We start from the raw sequence: 18,947 nt of genomic DNA, 5'->3' as shown, positions 1-18,947 counted from the left end.
TGTGGAAGAGCACAGCTGTGGGTGTTGTGCTCTTGTCAGAGAGCAGGCAGAAAAAGTGGGGCCGGGCCCATAACCGTGCTCGCTGGCAAGAGCACGGTTGTGGATGCTCTAAGATCTTGGTGAGAACGATGAATACCTGAACACCACTTGAGCCACAACCATATGACCATATCTGATATGAGATCGACAGCTGGTGCATGCATAGAGTGAATTCTAATTTCAATTAATAGGCAGCAGAAAATTTTCTTTTTATAGCTTATTTCCTCTTCTGAATTCTTTCTTGAAAATATCTGCCAAAAAGAGTATTAAAGTAAATGCAAATCCTTCCAATTTTCAATAACACGATATTAATCATTTTTTATTAGTAATATATAATGATTTTTCCAAAATAGTTGTAAGTTAAATAGGAGTAAGATTTTGCTTTCTCCTCCTATATCCATCCTATTATAGTATTATTTTAGCATTTTCATAAAAATATTTTTTCTTTAAAAGTAATTACAAATAATGTTTTACTTTAGGTTAAAATATCCGACAAAATTATATAGACGAAATTGCCCTGGATTTTGTAAAAGATGTTCAAACACCTTAAGAATTTTATACATAAAATTAGTAGCATGTGGTGTGGTCATATTGATGCAAATTCTACTTAATTAATGAAACGACACTTCCTTTTTCATTTTATAAGTGGAACATAATCATCCAAATGCCATTTTCTTATATGGTGATTTATCTATAAATCTAGTCAAGATTAGCAATGAATTCAAACTATAATGGTATAAATATATATGTACTCCATAATTAAGATAAATTCGCGGGGAACATTCAAGACCATACATAATTTAATTGTAGGGGTAAAATATTTCCTATCTGATCCGCTTATTAATTTTATTACTCCTATTTAGACCTTTTAATTATATTAGATAATGTATATTGTGTGTATGTTTGTGCTGTCGTTAATAGTCAATTGATGATTGAGATAGTTCCAAATGGTAGTAATATGATAACGAAATTACTCAACAAAATTAAAATCAAATGGCATCAAAATGAAATCGGATAGTGACGTCATCATTTTAGAAAATTAAAGTGAAATAAATTATAAAACAAATAAAAGTAGAAAATGGGCTATGGCCCAATTCATACCATCCCATTAGAATTCAGGAAGAACCCTAGAAGAAACTTTGAGTGCTCAATTTTCATCACTTGCCAGTTGAAACCCTTGAAGATTCAATTTTTCTGCAAAGGAAACGAAGTTATGGCATCGCCAACAACGGATGCTGCAATGCGCGATATGCTCACTGTGATATATAAGCTCGGAGCTAAAGATGTAACATTTCAATTTTTAATTTTAATTTCGAATTGTGTATTTCACTATTTCCTTTCAAATTTCAGTGTTGCAAGAGTTTTTTAACGAAAAAAAGGGATTTAGCATTAATTGTTAGTTGTGCTTTCACTGATTATTGCAGAGTCCATTGGTTAGTGACGTGGAGAAGCTGTTGGGCTCGTCAAATGATGGGGAAGTGCATCCCAAGAAAAATGAGGTATTTCAAGCATTAATGTTTTTGTGCATGTTTCTTTCTAAGAATCAACGTTTTCTGTAAATTGAAAGTTGTAATTGGTGGTGGCAGATACTGAAATGGTTAGGATTTGCTCCTTTCTCCAAGAATCCAACTGCTGATGTGCAGCTCAAGGCGCTTGAGGAGTTGAATGAAGAGTTGCTTACGAAGTCTGTAATACTTGGCGATGGACTCAAACTATCTGTTGCTGATGTGTATCTCTATGCCACGGCGCATTCATCTGTGGTATGCTTTTTCCATGATGGTGCCACTATGTAGAATTGTGCGTGAGATAGCATATACCTGCTTAATTGTCGATAACGTATTGTATTAACTAGCGAGCAGAGAGAATACAGACGAATCGAGAATGTTTTACACAGATAGCGCTGCTTGAAATAAGATTGCTGAGAGATAATAGAGTGATGCTAATTATGCTCATTGGATTATAGAATTGGCTGGGGAAAATTGTTCAAGCTGTTCTTTTACCTAATTTTCTGATGCTTTTCCATTGCTTGTGTTTCTAGAATCGCCTTTCAAGTTCAGATAAATCAAGATTGCCACATTTGTTGAGGTGGGTTGATTACATCCAGGTAAGAAAAGTCTATCTTGTAAACATAGGTTTTGCATTTTCTTTGAAGTTCAAATCTCTTTCTGAGAAATCTGATATGCAAGAAATATCAATAATGTGTTCTTTCTATAATAGTAAAAAAACATAACCAAAATCTGTTAAAAATTAAGTCTTTTTTAATGTGCTCAGTGTTATCAATCTCGTATGGCGGCTTATGGCGGTTTGCCTAAAAACCGCCACAGGGATATGGCGTATTAGTATGGCGGATATGGCGGTCAAAAATTAAATAAATAAAATAATACTTATATATTTATATATAATTCAAAAATTCAATATTAAAAATATAACATCTAAAATACTTTAAACAATTAATAAACCACTCTAACCATCGTGTTTCTTTCATAATGCCCTATTCCTAAATGCAGTAGACACGCAATGTTGTCAAATGTCGGATATGGCGATGCTAGGGCAGCGACATGGTGCTATGGCGTTTCCACCACCGAATGTCATGCCATAGCGCCATGGCGCCGCCATATCCGCTATTTGATAACATTGAATGTGCTGCATCAGCTGCTTTTCATTGTACACTGTCACTTTGTAGGTGCTTAAAATATAGAAGTATAAGATCCATGCAAACTAGATAGATTGCATCACACCACACTATGCAGTTTCACTGATGATTGGGTTTTTTGAAGTGCAGAATCAGGACGATATTGCTCCAATATTGGATAAGATTGTTGTAGAGAATGCTGAATTTGTGCCCCCTGTGAGTAATTTAAAGCCATTTACATTTTTTTGGATTCTTGCAAATTAATATACTACTTGGTTTCATAGTTACATATAAAGATACTTATTTGTTGCCGAATGTATCGGTAAGGAAATTTGTCTACTGTATGAAGGCAGCTGGATAAATTCGGAATTGGGAGGATGGGGTGGGGGATATGGGTCGACATCATTAGTGGAAATTTTTACGCTATTATCACATTTCTATTTACTGTCAAGACTGAATCAATCAACTACATTCAGAACTTAATATACTAGTATTATTTTAAAATTTAAGCTCTAGGTACAGTAATATGATAAACTCAGAAGAATGTAGCATGGAGTGAGAGGTAGGCAACTGGATTGTTTGTAATATCACAATGAGACTTGTGAATTTCCAATCAGCGATTGTGTGTTCCTGCTGAAGAGACCATAAAATTCAGAGAGGGGTCACAGTAAAATATGAAAATAGAGTCCCCTTAACAACTTTGGCTTTGGCATGCCAGAGACGGCATCCATTCTCATGTTTGCTGATTAACCATTTCCTGTTAGCCTAGTACGCTGTTGGTTTTCCTTGCTGGCAGCATTTTGGCATACCATTATTTGAAGTTATTACCTGATTTATGTTGATTAACTCTGGCAAACAAGCATCAGCTTGAAGATTGATGCATTTATTTCCGAACAACCTTCTGCAGGTTTCAAAACCTGTTTCAAAACCTGTAAAAACGGTCGAAGATTCCACTCCAAAGAAAACCGTCCAAGAGACGAAAGAGGCTGGAAAGTCAGAGACTGTCCCTAAAGTAAAGAAGACTGCTGATACTGTAAGCACTTATACTTCATATGTGCTTTCATGCTTTGGAATCTTAAATATATGAATTCATATAAGCGAAGCAACTCCCATCATGATGATATGGGTGCAAGTCTAGAGCTACTCATCTTGTTGTAGAGTAAAGAACAAAAGCTTATACTTATGTTCAGCTTCTGAAAAGCATTTTAATTGAGATTCTTAATTTCTTACTTGAAAACTTTTGGAATTTGATATTATATGAAGTACCATCAATATTAGTACTGCACATTGAATATCGCTCCTTTATTTCTTCTACAAACAAAAGAAAAAAGTTGAAGAGAGTCAGGCTAGCCAAGTAAAGAAGAAACTTCCCGAAAAAGAGGTGGAGAAAAAAGATGAAGAACTTAGCGTTAGTTTGCTGAAAATCCAGATTGGCCACATTCGTAAAGCATGGAAACATCCATCAGCTGACAGGTAAGATGACTGCTTGTCTCACAAATTAAGTATGCCTCAAGCTCTTTTGGGAGTTGTTTGTACATGTCAAATGAATTTATTTGCTGTATCCAGTCTGTTCAAAGCATGAAAAATATTATTTCAATAGACCTTAAGTGGGTTTTGATCTTTACATTTCTTAAAGGTTTGTTTGTATAATTGATTCACCAATGCTTTTCTTGCTCCTCTTTCTTTTTTTCCTTCCACAAATTATTTGGCTTTAAAAAGGAATTAGTATTTTCCTCTGGGTTTTGAGGTCCCAAATAAAAACTGTTCTCTGTGATTTTGTATGTAATTCAGTTTGTTGGTTGAGGAGATAGATGTTGGAGAAGCAAAATGTCGTCAAGTTGTTAGTGGCCTAGCAAAGTTCTGCACCCCTGAAGAATTAACGGTAGGAAACATTACATAACTTTGGTCCTTCTAAATGTAAAGTGAGCTGCTCTTTGTTTTCAACTCATCTGTCTACTGTATTGCTTCGCCCAGAACCGCCGGGTGGTGCTTATAACAAATGTAAAACCAGGGAAGTTACGAGATGTGATGTCTGAGGGACTGGTATACTTCTTCATCTTATTGCTCTCCACGTGTTTCTGTGCCCTTCTCATTTATTGCTGTTTCCTACTCAATGCCACTCGGTTTATGTCATTTGTGCCATTGTCACACTCAATGGTAGTACTGTATGCATGGATGTTGTCTTAGCTCATACTTTATGCCTGTGCTCTTTTCTAGTTTACCAGAGATTCATTATTCTGTTATAAGTTCTAAGTTGATTTCAGCTTGTTGGGCATTGTTGTCTGCAATTTGTTATATCTCATTGCGTCTAACCTGCAGGTCTTGTGTGCTTCAAATAAAGATCACACAGTCGTAGAGCCTCTTATTGCTCCAGATGGTGCTAAAGTTGGAGAATGTGTTACATTTTCTGGGTAATGTCGATCACTATTAGGGCTGATTATCTTTCAATTTCTGCCTTAAATGTTCCATCTAAATTTTAACCTTCGCTGTCAAACATTCTCCATTGCCTCTGTTGTTCCCGGTCTAGCTATTTCTTTGATTTATTCGACATGATCATATATATTAACTAGAGGAAATCTTGTACCCAGACTTGACGGCAAGCCAGAGGAGGTGTTGAACCCCAAAAAGAAGCAGTTGGACAAGATAACTCCGGTATGTTATCCCCATTGGTTCTATTACAGCGTATACTTACACAAAATAATTGATGAGATTTAATACGTGCAAATTCTGCTACCTTAGTATCACATTATGATCTGTTCTTGTACTAGAAATACAAATACTAGGGCCTCTCTTTCTGTGCTCCATTGAGCAATTTCACTGAACTTTCTATAACATTCTTGTGGGGTGCAGAATCTTTTCACCGATGAAAAGGGTGTTGCTACGTTCAAAGGTATCCCATTCATGACTTCTTCTGGACCGTGTTCGTCCTCCATTCCCAGCGGAAGCATCAAATAGTGATCCTACTCTCCAGAATCATTAGACACAGCATTGCTAGTGTGGTAGGACAGAGTTGTTGAAATGCTTTGTATAAACCAAGTCCTATTCTGCAGGCCTTGTTTGATGCTGTGTTGTTCAAATCTTTGTCTAAATGTTATATACTATTGACTATTTTGTTTTCTACTTTACCCTTAAAATTAGAAGTGGTGATTCTAGTGTATTTAAACAATTAAGTTTCTTGTTTGTTTCTCTCAATTCCTTTTAGCAAAACAAACAAGCCCTTACAATAAACTATAAATAAAAGAAGCATTTCCATTTAATTTCCCCCCATTTTAAAGAAGCGCCAAATTTCAAGAATTCAAGAACCATAGAAGAAACTGCTTTCATCAGCTGCAGTAGAAACACTTGGAGATTCAGTTTCTGCAAGTTATGGCATCGGATGATTTTGGATAATTCAATGCTCGATATGCTCAATGTGATCAACAAGCTCTTAGCTAAACTAGTAACCCTTCAATTTTCAATTTTGATTCCAAATCGTGTATTCATTCTTTCCTTTAAAATTTCAGAGGTATTTAATGAAAAAGGAGATTTTGAGGCATTAATTGTGAGTTGTGTTCCCACTGATTCTTGCAGAGTCCATAGGTAATGATGGGATATTGAATCAAATGACAAATGTGGTATTTCAATTTTCAAGCATTAATGAGGTTCTTTCAAGAATCAACGTTTTCTGTAAATTGAAAGTTGTAATTTGGTGGTGGCAGGTACTGAAATGGTTAGATTTTGCTCCTTTCTTCAAGAATCCACATGCTGATGATGTGCAGCTCAAGGCGCTTGAGGAGTTGGACGAAGAGTGGGCTACGAGGTCCGTTTTACTAGGCGATGGACTCAAACCATGCCTTGCCGATGTCTTTCTCTACGCGAAATTACACTCCTTTGTGGTATGCTTTCTCCTTATTGTGCGTGTTCATTGACTGAGGCCGGTATTAAGGATATCGTATCGATGATGATCTGTTAGCTAGTGAGCAGAGAGAATACATAAGAACTGAGAAGGTTTTGCATTGATAGCGTTACTAGAATAACGATTGCTGGAGCCTGGATGTTTGTTGAAGTTGTTCGTTTACCTGGTTTTCTGATGATTTTCCGACGTTTGTGGCTGTAGAAGCGCTTTTCATGTTCAGATAAAGCAAGGCCTCTCTTTTCTAGTATCTGTACTAGAAATACAGATACTAGGGCTTCTCTTTCTTTGTTCCCATTCAACAATTTCACCCAACTTTCTATAACGTTCTTGTGCGTGCAGAATCTTTTCACCGATGTAAAGGGTGTCGCGACGTTTGATGGTATCCCGTTCATGACTTCTTCTGGATCGTGCTCGTCCTCCATTCGTAACGGAAGCATCAAATAGTAGTAGTGTGGTAGGCAGAGTAGTTCAAATGCCCCCCATATACATGTTTGTATAAACCAAGTCCTAATTTTTTCAAATCTTTGATGTCCAAAAAGTTATACTATTATCTATTTTGTTTTCTATTTTACCATAGAAGTGATGATTTTGTTTGCATAGTTGATAGATTATAGTGATAACATAAACAAACACACAAATTGAGAAACTATTAGTTGGTGACCTTACCTACCAAAAGCTCAAATTCTAATTATATTTTGGTAGGTACAAACACAAGAATGCCAGAAACAAGTAAAGAAACAAATAATTAAGTGATGGAAACAAGTGAACTCTTTTGTTTTCTCCACAATCAAACAAAGAACACTTTCATAAACCTAAAATAATCAATATGAAATATGGTATAGCAAACATCATCTTAATTCTTAAACATCAACATAGTAAAGATAATCAGTAAAAATGTTGGTGATGGCCGTGGTGGTGGCCGTGTTCATCGAAACCGAAGCACTGCAGCAAAGGATAGCATGCGACGAACACGCACCGTCCGATCATTTTGAACACGGATGCAACTAGGATGCAAGGGCAGCAGCAACAAGCCACCAGTGGATTATCGTGGCCGTGGTGGTGGTGGTGGTGGTGATGGTGATGTCCCATTTTTGCTTCAAAATCAACCTAACCATCACAAAACAATAGCAATAAACTCATTTTGTTTAGAAACATGAGAGAAAAAGTAGTATGAACTTACCTAGTTTTCTCAAAGTCAGCTATTTTCCTTGTGAAGTTCTTGTAGATCTAGATCAACATTTTTATGGGATTCATGTGAAAACTAGTGTAAATGAAAACGTGGAAATATATTATTTGTATATAAAATTCGAGACGCGTGAATTGGGCCACTATTACTAATGAACACTCCTACTTGTTTTGTCTTAAATTTAGTGGAATGAGAAATTATAAATCTTAGTATAGAAGTAGTTGACTAGTTGATATGATGGGAAAGAAAAATAGAGCTTAATTTATTAATAACTCCATTTTTTGGGTCAAGCAGTTATAATTGATTGGCTAACGAACACGTCAGCTTCCATTTAAAGAAAAGGTAATTTCATGGAAAAAATCAAAGAGAATCAAAATTCCATGTATTTATATTCAAAAATAAAAGTTGGAGAGAAAACTAAAAATTATTAAGTTTGTGTATTTATCAAAAAATAACCCATCATTCCTGCCTTTGGGCATGGAGTAGTCTTAAATCCTTGGGACAGTTGTCCCACCCATTGAAGTGCCTACAAATCAACGCAGAGAATAATCACTGCCTCCATCAGTGGATACCCTTGGTAATTACCAAAAAAAAAAATCTCTCACTGTTTTACTCCACATTTTTGGTTGACAGAAAAGACGCATTATAAACTTCCAGGAAAAAAAAACAAGATAAGGAATTTTTGTTTGCAAAGTTTATTAGATTGTATAAATTCAGTTAGCTGAGTAGTGTTTACAGAGAGTGGATGTTTTGTTGTAGGTATATGCACATATAACCATAAGCTGCCATCATCATTCTCTTTTGTCTTCCTCAACATCTTCCCCTAAACCGAAAACATGATCCGATGTGATCGACGCCTTCCTTTCTTTCCTTTCAACTTTCGATGCCAACTCTCCACCCACTACGACTCCAGCACCGGTCAGTGATATGCCTTCTTCTTCGTCTTCACCAGTCTCATGTGCATACCTACAAGAATTCAATTGGTTCACAGAGATTAGATCACAATCATGTAATCAATTCAACTGTTCAATAGCTTCCAAGCCTTGGCCTACTTTTGTGAACTGATCAAGAGTGTCAACTCAACATATGATTCAGCCAGATTGCCTTTTAGACATTTGGTTAAATGATGCACAAGTTCTTGCAGTTGTGAAGTTACTGCATGTGGCATCACTGGGTCGAACAACTTAGTCGGACTCACAAAACTTGACACATTAGCAAAACTTGAAGTTTGGTTTCTTTGTAAGAAGCGACCAACTAATTGACAACACGGCCAAATATATTAATCCCAGATTATTTGAAATCATAAATGCAACTATAATAGTTAGTCATGTTATAAGTCAACTATCAAATTCCATGCCTGCACTACAAATGCCAGTCAACAAATCAGGATAAATTTCATTATCATTATGGAAGAAAGTGACATTGATGGAATCAATTGAATTAGAGTTGGAAAGCCCACAAGAGTATATAAAAGTTACCTGGTAGGGTTATTAGAAGGGGCGAAAAGGATGCATATGACTACCAGCAAGATGAAGGCAAGCAAAGTCCAGAAAGCTGGGATAATCCACGCTCTTCGCCACGATTCACTAAGGGGGTCACTGGCATTAAAATACAACTGACAAGCAAAAAGTCATGTCAATTTTTTGCAATTAAGCACAGAAACAAATGCAAGGAACTTCTATAATTCTTTTGCTGTCAGTATCTAAGATCGTAGATAGAGCTTCTTGTTGAAACTGAGGGCTAACAGAAAGGGGCAGCTTAATGTTATTTTATAGTAAAACCCACAGCCATTCCCCCTCACAAATCACATTGTGTCAAGTTTGTGGGATGATACAGCTATATAAGTAAGAAACACCGACCAGCAGCTAAGCAAAAGATAGAAAGTTTGGGCAAATATATACTAGGGGTGTAGAATTACCTCGTAGCCAATCCAAGCTACTGAGAGCAGAATGGATATTGCCAGAGAATTGGTGAACTTTCTATAAAGCTCAAGCTTTGCCATGCTTCTCCGTATCTGATCCCAAACACAGAGTTAAACTTTATTAAGTAGTTATGAGTGAGTAAATACTTTGAGATATAAAGCAGGGGTTCCTGACAAATCACACTAATATAAAATAAGTATAAAGAATATCTAAGCACTTTGTGTTTTTCTATATCTAGAATAAAAAGGGCTAGCAAAATTCCGACACAACATGTAAGAGAACGGTAATCAACATGGTATACCAAGTAGTTTTTGAGCAGGTACATTTTAATGATGATTCTAAATTTCACATAAATTGGAAAACCCAGACATTCTAAATAGAACCTAATTTCTACAGGCACGAGGATCAGGTAAAAACGCATAATCCTCGAAACACCAATTGGTTCACATGTATTATTTCACATATCGGGGTAAGATACAAAAATTACTCATTCATCAATTGTAAAGGGTCAAGGTATACTGCTACATCCTTCCCACTAACAGTAAAACAACAACCTTGAAAGAAGATTTTTAAAATGGTTCTCGTATTTGACAAAGGAAGACAGAAAATAACCTGGAGCTTCTCCAATGTTTTGGATAATGATGAAAATATCCAAACGATAAAGCATGCATCTAGAAGTGCTACTGGTAGTACCAAAAAGAGCCTGGTTTTTCCAGCAAAGTCATTGATATTTCCTAAGTGTTCAACAAGCTCCAGCGCTTCTGATGCCATGAAATAAACCATGCCGAGAAGAGTTACTTTGGCAGTTATTCCTCCTAAGGTTGGTCTCATAACACCATAACCCATTGACACCACGAGCAGCAGAAGGCGGGAGACTGTTTTCTTTATAGCAGTGAATGTAACTGCCCATAGTGTAATCCCAATCGGTCTGCTGCCAGTTGCATTGAAGTTTGCATATTCAAAGTACCAAAGAGCCATTTCACACATTCCTAGACCAATCACAGCGGTGATTTGGTAATGCAGTTGAATTATGTCTTTCCACTGTTGTACAAACCGCAGAAACCACAAGAGACCAAGAATAAGATACGCAAGGGACATAAAACCATAAAATGTCATCATTGGTGCCATTTTCCCAGGCAGATAACCTTCTGGGTTTCTCCAGACAGTTCTTCCACTGATTAATGTGCCCTTCAGCTCTGGGTCACAGACCACAAAATATAGGAAGTACATACCAATTTTGTTAATCTCAACAGTTTGGATGTCCATCTTAGCCTCTTCATTGACGCCCTCGAATGAAACCTGAAGCCTCTTTGGCCACTCAGGGTTATCAGGAGAATTACGGATAATGACCTCACCAACCTTGCAGACCCCTTCCTTCGCAAGTGTACGATTGCAACATATTGCGTTGGAGTTCATATACGCTCTTCCTATCTTATCACTGTCTTTAACCTCAACTATAATCGCCTCTACCACTCCAGTACTCTGCTGATAATCGTTCTGCTTTTGGGCAACCTCTGTAGGTCTCCTAAACGTGACAGATTCAAACCTAAAACAGGATAGAATAAAGTGACAGTTAAAACTTTTTTAGACAACAAACAAAAAGAACCGTGCCTGATATCACCATAAAACTTCATTCCACTAACTTAGTAGGAAACTCAATAGACACCCACATGGATGTTTGCATTGACAGCGTGGAATAAATTGAGCTGTACAAGTAGTAGTAAAATTTTGTTTGTAGACAACATTGGTATCCAACAAATTCATCCACACAATTAGAATCTTTAATTTATTGCTCAGACGAATAGCGATAATGTGAAGATGGAAAAGACTAACACAAATGAAAAACAACAACACACTACTACACTAGGCAGTAGGAATTTCAATATTAACTACTACTATAACTTACACAATTGGTGATAACAAGGTTGTAATGGAACCACTACTTGATGCTGGGTTTAGGATTCATAGAGACTCACAACCTACATGTCACATTATTATGCAAACAGCACAGTAAGCACTAATTAGCTTGTAACGAAATCTACATCTTTTTGTTAAGAGGAATGCAGCATAGCATACGCCCTATCAAATAACTCTAGAAAGTAATGGAAACTCCAGATTTTGCCAATCTTTGTATTCCAAAAAACCTAGTTCATTCTCAACTGATGCATGCTGATTCACATTTTGAGGACAGATGAGACAGGTCAATCTAAATTTATCGTCTGGTCGGCATTGTTAGGATTCGTGCACACAAGGCTTTCACACACTCAATAAGATCACACACACACTCACTGTTGTATGAGATCACACAATGCAGAAAACACACACACTCACACTTTGAGTATTGAAGATGATAAACTTGGAGAGAAAACTGGAAAACTCTTTATTGATTAAAACTCCTCTCTAAACTACATACACGGTGAGCTATTTAAAGCTCTATAATCAAGTAGCAACTGCTACTAACTAACTACAAGAAGAATCAAGAAAGCAAGAAGAATAACCGCTACATCTCAGCTAACTAACTGCTGCTCCAACGGCTAGTTCGGCTAGGTTGCTTCTACCTTCTCGGTTCAAGACCGAACTCCTTCCTCGGTTCAAGACCGAACTCCTTCCTCGGCTTACAACCGAACTCCTTCTCGGCTTACAACCGAACTCTTCCTTCTCGGCTCATTCCAGCTCAACGCCGAGCTTCCTTACCGAGCTTCCTTACCGAGCTTCCTTACCGCTGAGCTTACCGACTTCTGCCTTCTTCTTCTCGGCTAGTTCCAGGCTAGTTCCAGCTCGGTAAGCCGAGCTTACCGAACTCCTTTCTAGCCGAGCTTCTTCCAACTGAAATGAGCACTCCATTATTACAATTCTCCACCTGAGGGCTCATCTCAGTTCTTGCACAAACATTGATCAATTTCTTGCAATGATCAAACTTGTCTCTACCTAGAGACTTTGTTAGCATGTCAGCCGGATTGTGCAAGGTGTTAATCTTAATCACCTTCACTCTCCCCTTTTCAATCTCATCTCTAATGAAATGCAACTTTATATCTATGTGCTTGCTCCTTTCATGAAAACCCGGATGTTTAGCCAAGCACATAGCTGAGCTGCTGTCACAATGAATCACCATTGTCTTTTGGTCAAAACCAAAATCAGAAATCACTCCCTGAATCCAAAAACTCTCCTGTACAGCTGCAGTGAGAGCTATATACTCTGATTCTGTTGTTGAGAGAGCAACAACACTTTGCAACCCTGACTTCCAGCTGATTACAGTTCCAAACATGGTGAAAAGATAACCTGTTTGGGACTTTCTGTTGTCCAGGTTTGCAGCATAGTCTGCATCACAATAGCCCTGCACAACCTCCTCAGATTCACCTTCCCAGCCATTGAACACAATCCCCCAGTCCTTAGTTGACTTCATGTACCTCAGTATCCACTTAAGAGCATTCCAATGCTCCTTCCCCGGGTCTGCCATGTATCTGCTAGTCACTGAGATAGCATGAGCCAAATCTGGTCTTGTACAAATCATAGTGTACATAACACTTCCAATCACACTAGCATAAGGGATAGCCTCCATCTCATCAGCCTCTTGCTTAGTTTTAGGGGCTTGTTCCTTTGATAGCTTAAAGCTCTGGGACAGAGGAGTTGATGCAGCTTTTGCATTTTCCATTTTGAATCTCTGCAAAACTTTCTCAATATAGTAAGTTTGCAGCATCCACAGCTTCTTGCAGCCTCTATCTCTCTGAATATGTATGCCTAGGATCTTCCTTGACTCTCCTAGATCCTTCATTTCAAAGCTTGACTTCAGATCTTGTTTAACTTTCTGAATTTCTGTCATAGAAGGCCATGCAAGTAGCATATCATCCACATAGAGTAATAGGTAGGCAACGGGAGTCCTGCCTGCCTTCTTGATGTAGATGCAATCATCATATTCTGACTTGGAGAAGCCAATCTTCTTCATCTGTGCATCAAACTTCTTATTCCACTGTCTAGGACTTTGCTTAAGTCCATAAAGACTTTTCTGTAACAGGCACACCTTGCCTTCTTCTCCAATCTTCACATAGCCCTCTGGCTGTTCCATGAAGATAGTTTCCTCTAGATCTCCATTGAGGAAGGCTGTCTTCACATCAAGCTGTTGTAGCTCCCAGTCAAGCTGATTCACCACAGCCAATAGAATCCTAATCGAAGTGTGCTTCACAACAGGTGCAAACACTTCATTGAAATCGATTCCCTCCTGCTGTGTAAAGCCTCTAGCCACCAGCCTTGCCTTGAACCTGATTCTGTCTTTATCAGTGGTTTCTACCTTCTTTTTAAACAACCACTTGCAACTGATCAGCTTCCCCTCCTTTCCATCTGTATTCAGCTTGGATTTTTCCACCAAAATCCATGTTTTGTTCTTGAGTAAAGACTCTATTTCCTCATTCATGGCTTCAATCCATCTTTCTCTATCTTTACTCTGCATAGCTTCTTTATATGTGAGTGGATCTGCACCATCAATACCTTCAGCTGCACACAGAGCATAATACACAACATCAGAGAACTTTGTTGGTGGCCTTGTTTCTCTTCTAACTCTGTCCCTTGCAAGCTGATAGTCTCTGATAGAGTCTGATATAGACTCACCAGCCTGGTTGCCCTGAGTTGGAGCCTCTTCTTTATCTGAATCAGACTCACTCCCTGAGTCAATAACTCCACCTGCTCCTAGGCCAACCCCCACAGGCTCCACCTTGAAGAAATCACCCTCATCTTCACTGGAGTCTAGCTTATCTTTCAGGTATGACATCTGATCCTCCAAGAACACCACATCCCTACTCACCAAGACCTTCTGCTTACCGGGCTCAATACACCAGAGCCTATACCCCTTAACACCCCTCTGATACCCCAGCAAGATACATTTCAGAGCCCTAGCTTCAAGCTTACTTTGCCTAGCATGAGCATAGGCCACACACCCAAACACCTTGTATTTTGAGTAGTCACTATGAGCTCCATACCACATGTAATCAGGAGTTTCAGATTTCAGGGCAGTAGATGGGCATTTATTGATGAGATAGGCTGCTGTATACACAGCCTCACCCCAGAATCTGCTGCTCAAACCAGACCCAAGAAGTAGGCACCTCACCCTCTCTAGGATTGTCCTATTCATCCTTTCCACAACACCATTTTGCTGAGGATTACCAGGAACAGTCCGGTGCCTCTTCATACCCTTCTCTTTACAAAACAGATCAAACTCAGCAGACAAGAATTCTAGGCCATTGTCTGTCCTTAAGCATTTAACACTTCTACCCTTCTCTAGCTCAACCTCCTTACACCATATCTTGAACTTTGTGAGTGTTTCAGATTTTTCTTTAAGAATATATACCCACAACTTTCTTGTATAGTCATCAATGATAGCTAGATAATACTTTCCTCCACCAATTGAACACACCGGTGAAGGCCCCCAAAGATCACTATGTATGTAGTCTAAAGGGGCTGTAGAAGAGTGAATACCTGTAGGATAGGGTGCCTTCTTAGCCTTTCCAAGTATACATTGCTCACAGGGGTCCATCTTGTTGAAATCTCCAGAGATCAGACCCTTCTTGATGAGTTCTTTCAAGCTTCCTTCGGCTGGGTGGCCCAATCTCTTGTGCCATAGCATTATGGAATCATCTGACACTGCATTGCTTTCTCCATCAACAGCCTTAGCCTTCAGATAATAGAGAATATGCTCTCTGTCAGCCTCCATCATCACTGCATCTCCAGATTTCACAAACAATTTTCCTTGACTCATCAATATGGTGAACCCTTTCTGTTCCAGCATTCCCAATGAGATGAGGTTCCTCTTTACTTCTGGAATATACCTCACCCCAGTTAGGATCTTTATAGAGCCATCTTGTAGGCTTAGCTTTACCTTCCCTATTCCTTTGATCTGACAAATGTGATTATTACCAAGAACAACCGTACCCGATGCTTCTTGAAGATCATGAAACCAGCTTCTATTTGGGCACATATGGAAGCTGCACCCCGAGTCCATTATCCACCTATGACTGACCCCACTATCACTGATATTCATGAGTTGAGCCGGGGGATCAGCACTCTCCACACAATCAGATTGATTGTGTCCCTCAGAGGCCATCTTTCTCTTCCATGCATGACAATCTTTCTTCAAATGTCCAGGTTTCTTGCACCAATAGCAAGCTCTGGTTTCCTTCTGAGCATCAGAACTTGAGGGTTTAGGGCCCTCAAACTTCTTCTTGAAGTTCTGCTTCTTGAACTTCTTCACATTCAAGGCCTCTGCAGCTTGAACATTGGAGCTTGCAGAGCCTCTGTTGGCTGTCTTCTGGAGTTCTTTGGCCATCAAGGCTGAATAGACTTCTGCATAGGTGATAGGTTTATCTCTTCCATAGATAATTGCATCACTTAGCTGGTCATACGAGCTAGGCAAGGCATTCAATGTGAGAATGGCCTTATCCTCATCTGAGATCTTGACATCAACAGATCCCAGGTCATCAATGATCTTGTTGAACTCTTCTAGCTGCTCAATGATGGACCTATCTCCAGAAAAACTATAGGCATACAGCCTCTTCTTGAGATACAGCCGGTTAGCCAAGGATTTGGCCAAGTAAACTTCATCTAACTTGTCCAAGATCTCCACCGCAGTCTTGGCTTCTTGAACTTCCCTCAAGACCTTATCTCCAAGGCACAGAATCACTGCAGAGTGTGCCTTGAGCTGCATTTCCTCCATCTTTGCCTGAGCTTTTTCATCAAGCACTGGAGCCTTTCCTTTCTCCTCTGGTTTTGCAAGAACTGCCGCCAAGCCTTGTTGAATTAAAACCGCCTTCATCTTCATCTTCCACAGGCCATAATCATTCTTGCCTGTGAACTTTTCTGCATCAAGCCTTGCTGCCATCTCTGAAACCGTTTGATCCTCTGCAAATCAGCTTCAATATCCCTTTCCCACAGACGGCGCCACTTGTTAGGATTCGTGCACACAAGGCTTTCACACACTCAATAAGATCACACACACACTCACTGTTGTATGAGATCACACAATGCAGAAAACACACACACTCACACTTTGAGTATTGAAGATGATAAACTTGGAGAGAAAACTGGAAAACTCTTTATTGATTAAAACTCCTCTCTAAACTACATACACGGTGAGCTATTTAAAGCTCTATAATCAAGTAGCAACTGCTACTAACTAACTACAAGAAGAATCAAGAAAGCAAGAAGAATAACCGCTACATCTCAGCTAACTAACTGCTGCTCCAACGGCTAGTTCGGCTAGGTTGCTTCTACCTTCTCGGTTCAAGACCGAACTCCTTCCTCGGCTTACAACCGAACTCCTTCTCGGCTTACAACCGAACTCTTCCTTCTCGGCTCATTCCAGCTCAACGCCGAGCTTCCTTACCGAGCTTCCTTACCGAGCTTCCTTACCGCTGAGCTTACCGACTTCTGCCTTCTTCTTCTCGGCTAGTTCCAGGCTAGTTCCAGCTCGGTAAGCCGAGCTTACCGAACTCCTTTCTAGCCGAGCTTCTTCCAACTGAAATGAGCACTCCATTATTACAGGCATTATCAACATTTCAGGCAAGCAACTTATAAACCATTAGAAGCTAAGCAACTACAAAAAAAACAAATCGGGCTCATAGAAAAGTTCATTAAGCATCATGATTTAGCTCAATAAGCAAGGAGTGCTTTGGCCCAGAAGACATAAGTTACATAACATGCAGGTGATCATATGCCCCTCCCTGCAGTCAAATTTGCAGCAAAAGACTCGACAGCTGAGAAAGTTTTTAGCCTAGTTCAGCTTAAGAGACAAAATTTAGATTAAACATGTGTTCCATAGTATTTCCCTTGGACCGGACTGATTATTACATTATACATCGATCATCCACGAGTTTTTGGTCTTAACTTATTATCACGCCACAATAATCGGTAGTTATGCAATAGTGAACCTATATTCCTTAAAACTCAGTGTACCCCTTCGAAACAGAAATTGAGAAACATAGGCACTTTGAACCAACAGAGCTCTCCCTATATATACCACAAGTTCATAACACAGTCAAGAACAAAAGATAAGATAAACCATTCCATCCATGTCTTCTCTAATTGTGACCAAATAATTAATGAAATACTTAGTAACAAAACTCTATAAGATCTCTCTAAACAAAAATGTCAACACAAAAACCAAAAAATAAGGTCCCAAATTAGTGCAGTGTTTTCACACTCAATTTGCACAGTGCCCACCTGATAAATGATTTTCCATTGAGGGGTTTATTATTATCATCAGTGGGCGTATTTTTGGGAGGGTCGAGAACCTTAGAAGCATAGAGCCCTTCACTGCCACCGTGAAAGAAGAAGGAATTGAAGCGAGGGATGAAAGCTTCATTCTTATACTCGTGGATCGACGCTCTCACTCCGTTTTCACTCACTAAAATCAGCAGCAACAGCACAAAAATCATTGGTATTTTTCTTCCAATGGCCAACAGTAGATCGCACTGAATGCCTCCTCTTAACACCATTTCCCCCCTCTCTCCCCCCTTTTCCAACTCTCTCTCTTTCTCGATAGGCGATTTTTAAAAGGAAATGGAAAAATGAAATAGGAATTAGTATGAGAGAATTAAATGCGAAATATGTAGAAACAATACACAGAAAAAAGGGAAAATTTAGGAATTTGCAGAGGATGGAGGAAGAAGACGAAGATCTCTATGAGTATTCAAGCTACTGAAGAGTGTTATTTTTATTAACGCTACTTTTATTATTGATTGTATTAATAGTGCGAATTGAGACCAAACTACGTAGACAATAGGTATAAGAAAAGTAAACTACTCCCATTTATTTAAAAAAGAGTACTATCCACTTTTATTATTACTATATTTTATCTACTAACTTCACAATCTTGAATCCTCTCGATTGTGAATTAGTTATTTTTGCTATAAGTCACAATTTACTCTTGTTTACTTTTACTTGTGTGATATCTAATGAAACCATCGTCAGGATTAAGGTGGTCGGAACAAGTTGATAGGAACCCTTTCTTTCGTGCTCTCAATGGAATTCGAGATCTTCAATCTCGGAATACCACCTAAATAACTGTGGCTGGAAAGTCAAATATGTTGCAAAGAAAGTCCGGGATCGGACTGGTGAGAGCGTCCCCAACCCCGTCCCCAATTCAGGCCACAAGTCCCCTCCACGTCATCATACCCTAAATTTGAGTCTCAGACCACAACTCCTCTAACCTGCAGACTCTATCCCAAACCACAACTATTAAATTGCACTATTCACAACTCAAACATATTTTGCTTATAAAAATTGAAA

At 38.8% G+C, this 18,947-nt stretch overlaps 2 protein-coding genes and 1 long non-coding RNA gene across 3 annotated transcripts; 1 reads left to right on the top strand and 2 right to left on the bottom strand.

The window, feature by feature from the left end:
- The first annotated feature begins 1,134 nt into the window (after nt 1–1,134).
- Nucleotides 1,135–5,791, top strand: LOC121762644 (aminoacyl tRNA synthase complex-interacting multifunctional protein 1-like). The gene is made up of 12 exons (XM_042158603.1): nt 1,135–1,324; nt 1,464–1,538; nt 1,626–1,799; nt 2,078–2,143; nt 2,822–2,887; nt 3,579–3,704; nt 3,996–4,144; nt 4,463–4,553; nt 4,646–4,714; nt 4,991–5,082; nt 5,260–5,323; nt 5,522–5,791. The coding sequence occupies exons 1-12, from the start codon at nt 1,253–1,255 to the stop codon at nt 5,624–5,626; spliced, it is 1,149 nt and encodes a 382-aa protein (XP_042014537.1). The 5' UTR covers nt 1,135–1,252; the 3' UTR covers nt 5,627–5,791.
- A 1,505-nt stretch (nt 5,792–7,296) lies between these two features.
- On the bottom strand, nt 7,297–7,947 carry LOC121761481. The gene is made up of 2 exons (XR_006042000.1): nt 7,747–7,947; nt 7,297–7,673 (listed from the first exon to the last, which is right to left on the bottom strand). It is a non-coding gene; the product is annotated as an uncharacterized LOC121761481 (long non-coding RNA).
- Nucleotides 7,948–8,431: 484 nt separating this feature from the next.
- LOC121759927 (transmembrane protein 87B-like) lies at nt 8,432–18,377 on the bottom strand. Its single transcript, XM_042155505.1, has 5 exons — nt 17,880–18,377; nt 10,287–11,220; nt 9,671–9,766; nt 9,231–9,367; nt 8,432–8,718 (listed from the first exon to the last, which is right to left on the bottom strand). The coding sequence occupies exons 1-5, from the start codon at nt 18,152–18,154 to the stop codon at nt 8,544–8,546; spliced, it is 1,617 nt and encodes a 538-aa protein (XP_042011439.1). The 5' UTR covers nt 18,155–18,377; the 3' UTR covers nt 8,432–8,543.
- Nucleotides 18,378–18,947: the final 570 nt, after the last annotated feature.

This window comes from Salvia splendens, chromosome 13 (assembly GCF_004379255.2).
Source record: "Salvia splendens isolate huo1 chromosome 13, SspV2, whole genome shotgun sequence".
NCBI lineage: Eukaryota > Viridiplantae > Streptophyta > Magnoliopsida > Lamiales > Lamiaceae > Salvia > Salvia splendens.
The sequence above is the reverse complement of the archived record's forward strand: the minus strand, read 5'-3'. Positions and strand labels throughout refer to the sequence as shown.

Bases quoted from the DNA above. Each gene is read 5' to 3' on its own strand.
- LOC121762644 (XM_042158603.1), top strand. From the start codon at position 1,253: ATGGCATCGCCAACAACGGATGCTGCAATGCGCGATATGCTCACTGTG. The intron at 1,325-1,463 runs GTAACATTTCAA...TGATTATTGCAG, and splicing joins ATAAGCTCGGAGCTAAAGAT to AGTCCATTGGTTAGTGACGT. The intron at 2,888-3,578 runs GTGAGTAATTTA...AACCTTCTGCAG, and splicing joins ATGCTGAATTTGTGCCCCCT to GTTTCAAAACCTGTTTCAAA.
- LOC121759927 (XM_042155505.1), bottom strand. From the start codon at position 18,154: ATGGTGTTAAGAGGAGGCATTCAGTGCGATCTACTGTTGGCCATTGGA. The intron at 11,221-17,879 runs GTGGGCACTGTG...ATCCTGTTTTAG, and splicing joins AATGGAAAATCATTTATCAG to GTTTGAATCTGTCACGTTTA. The intron at 8,719-9,230 runs GTAACTTTTATA...GAATTCTTGTAG, and splicing joins CCTTCTAATAACCCTACCAG to GTATGCACATGAGACTGGTG.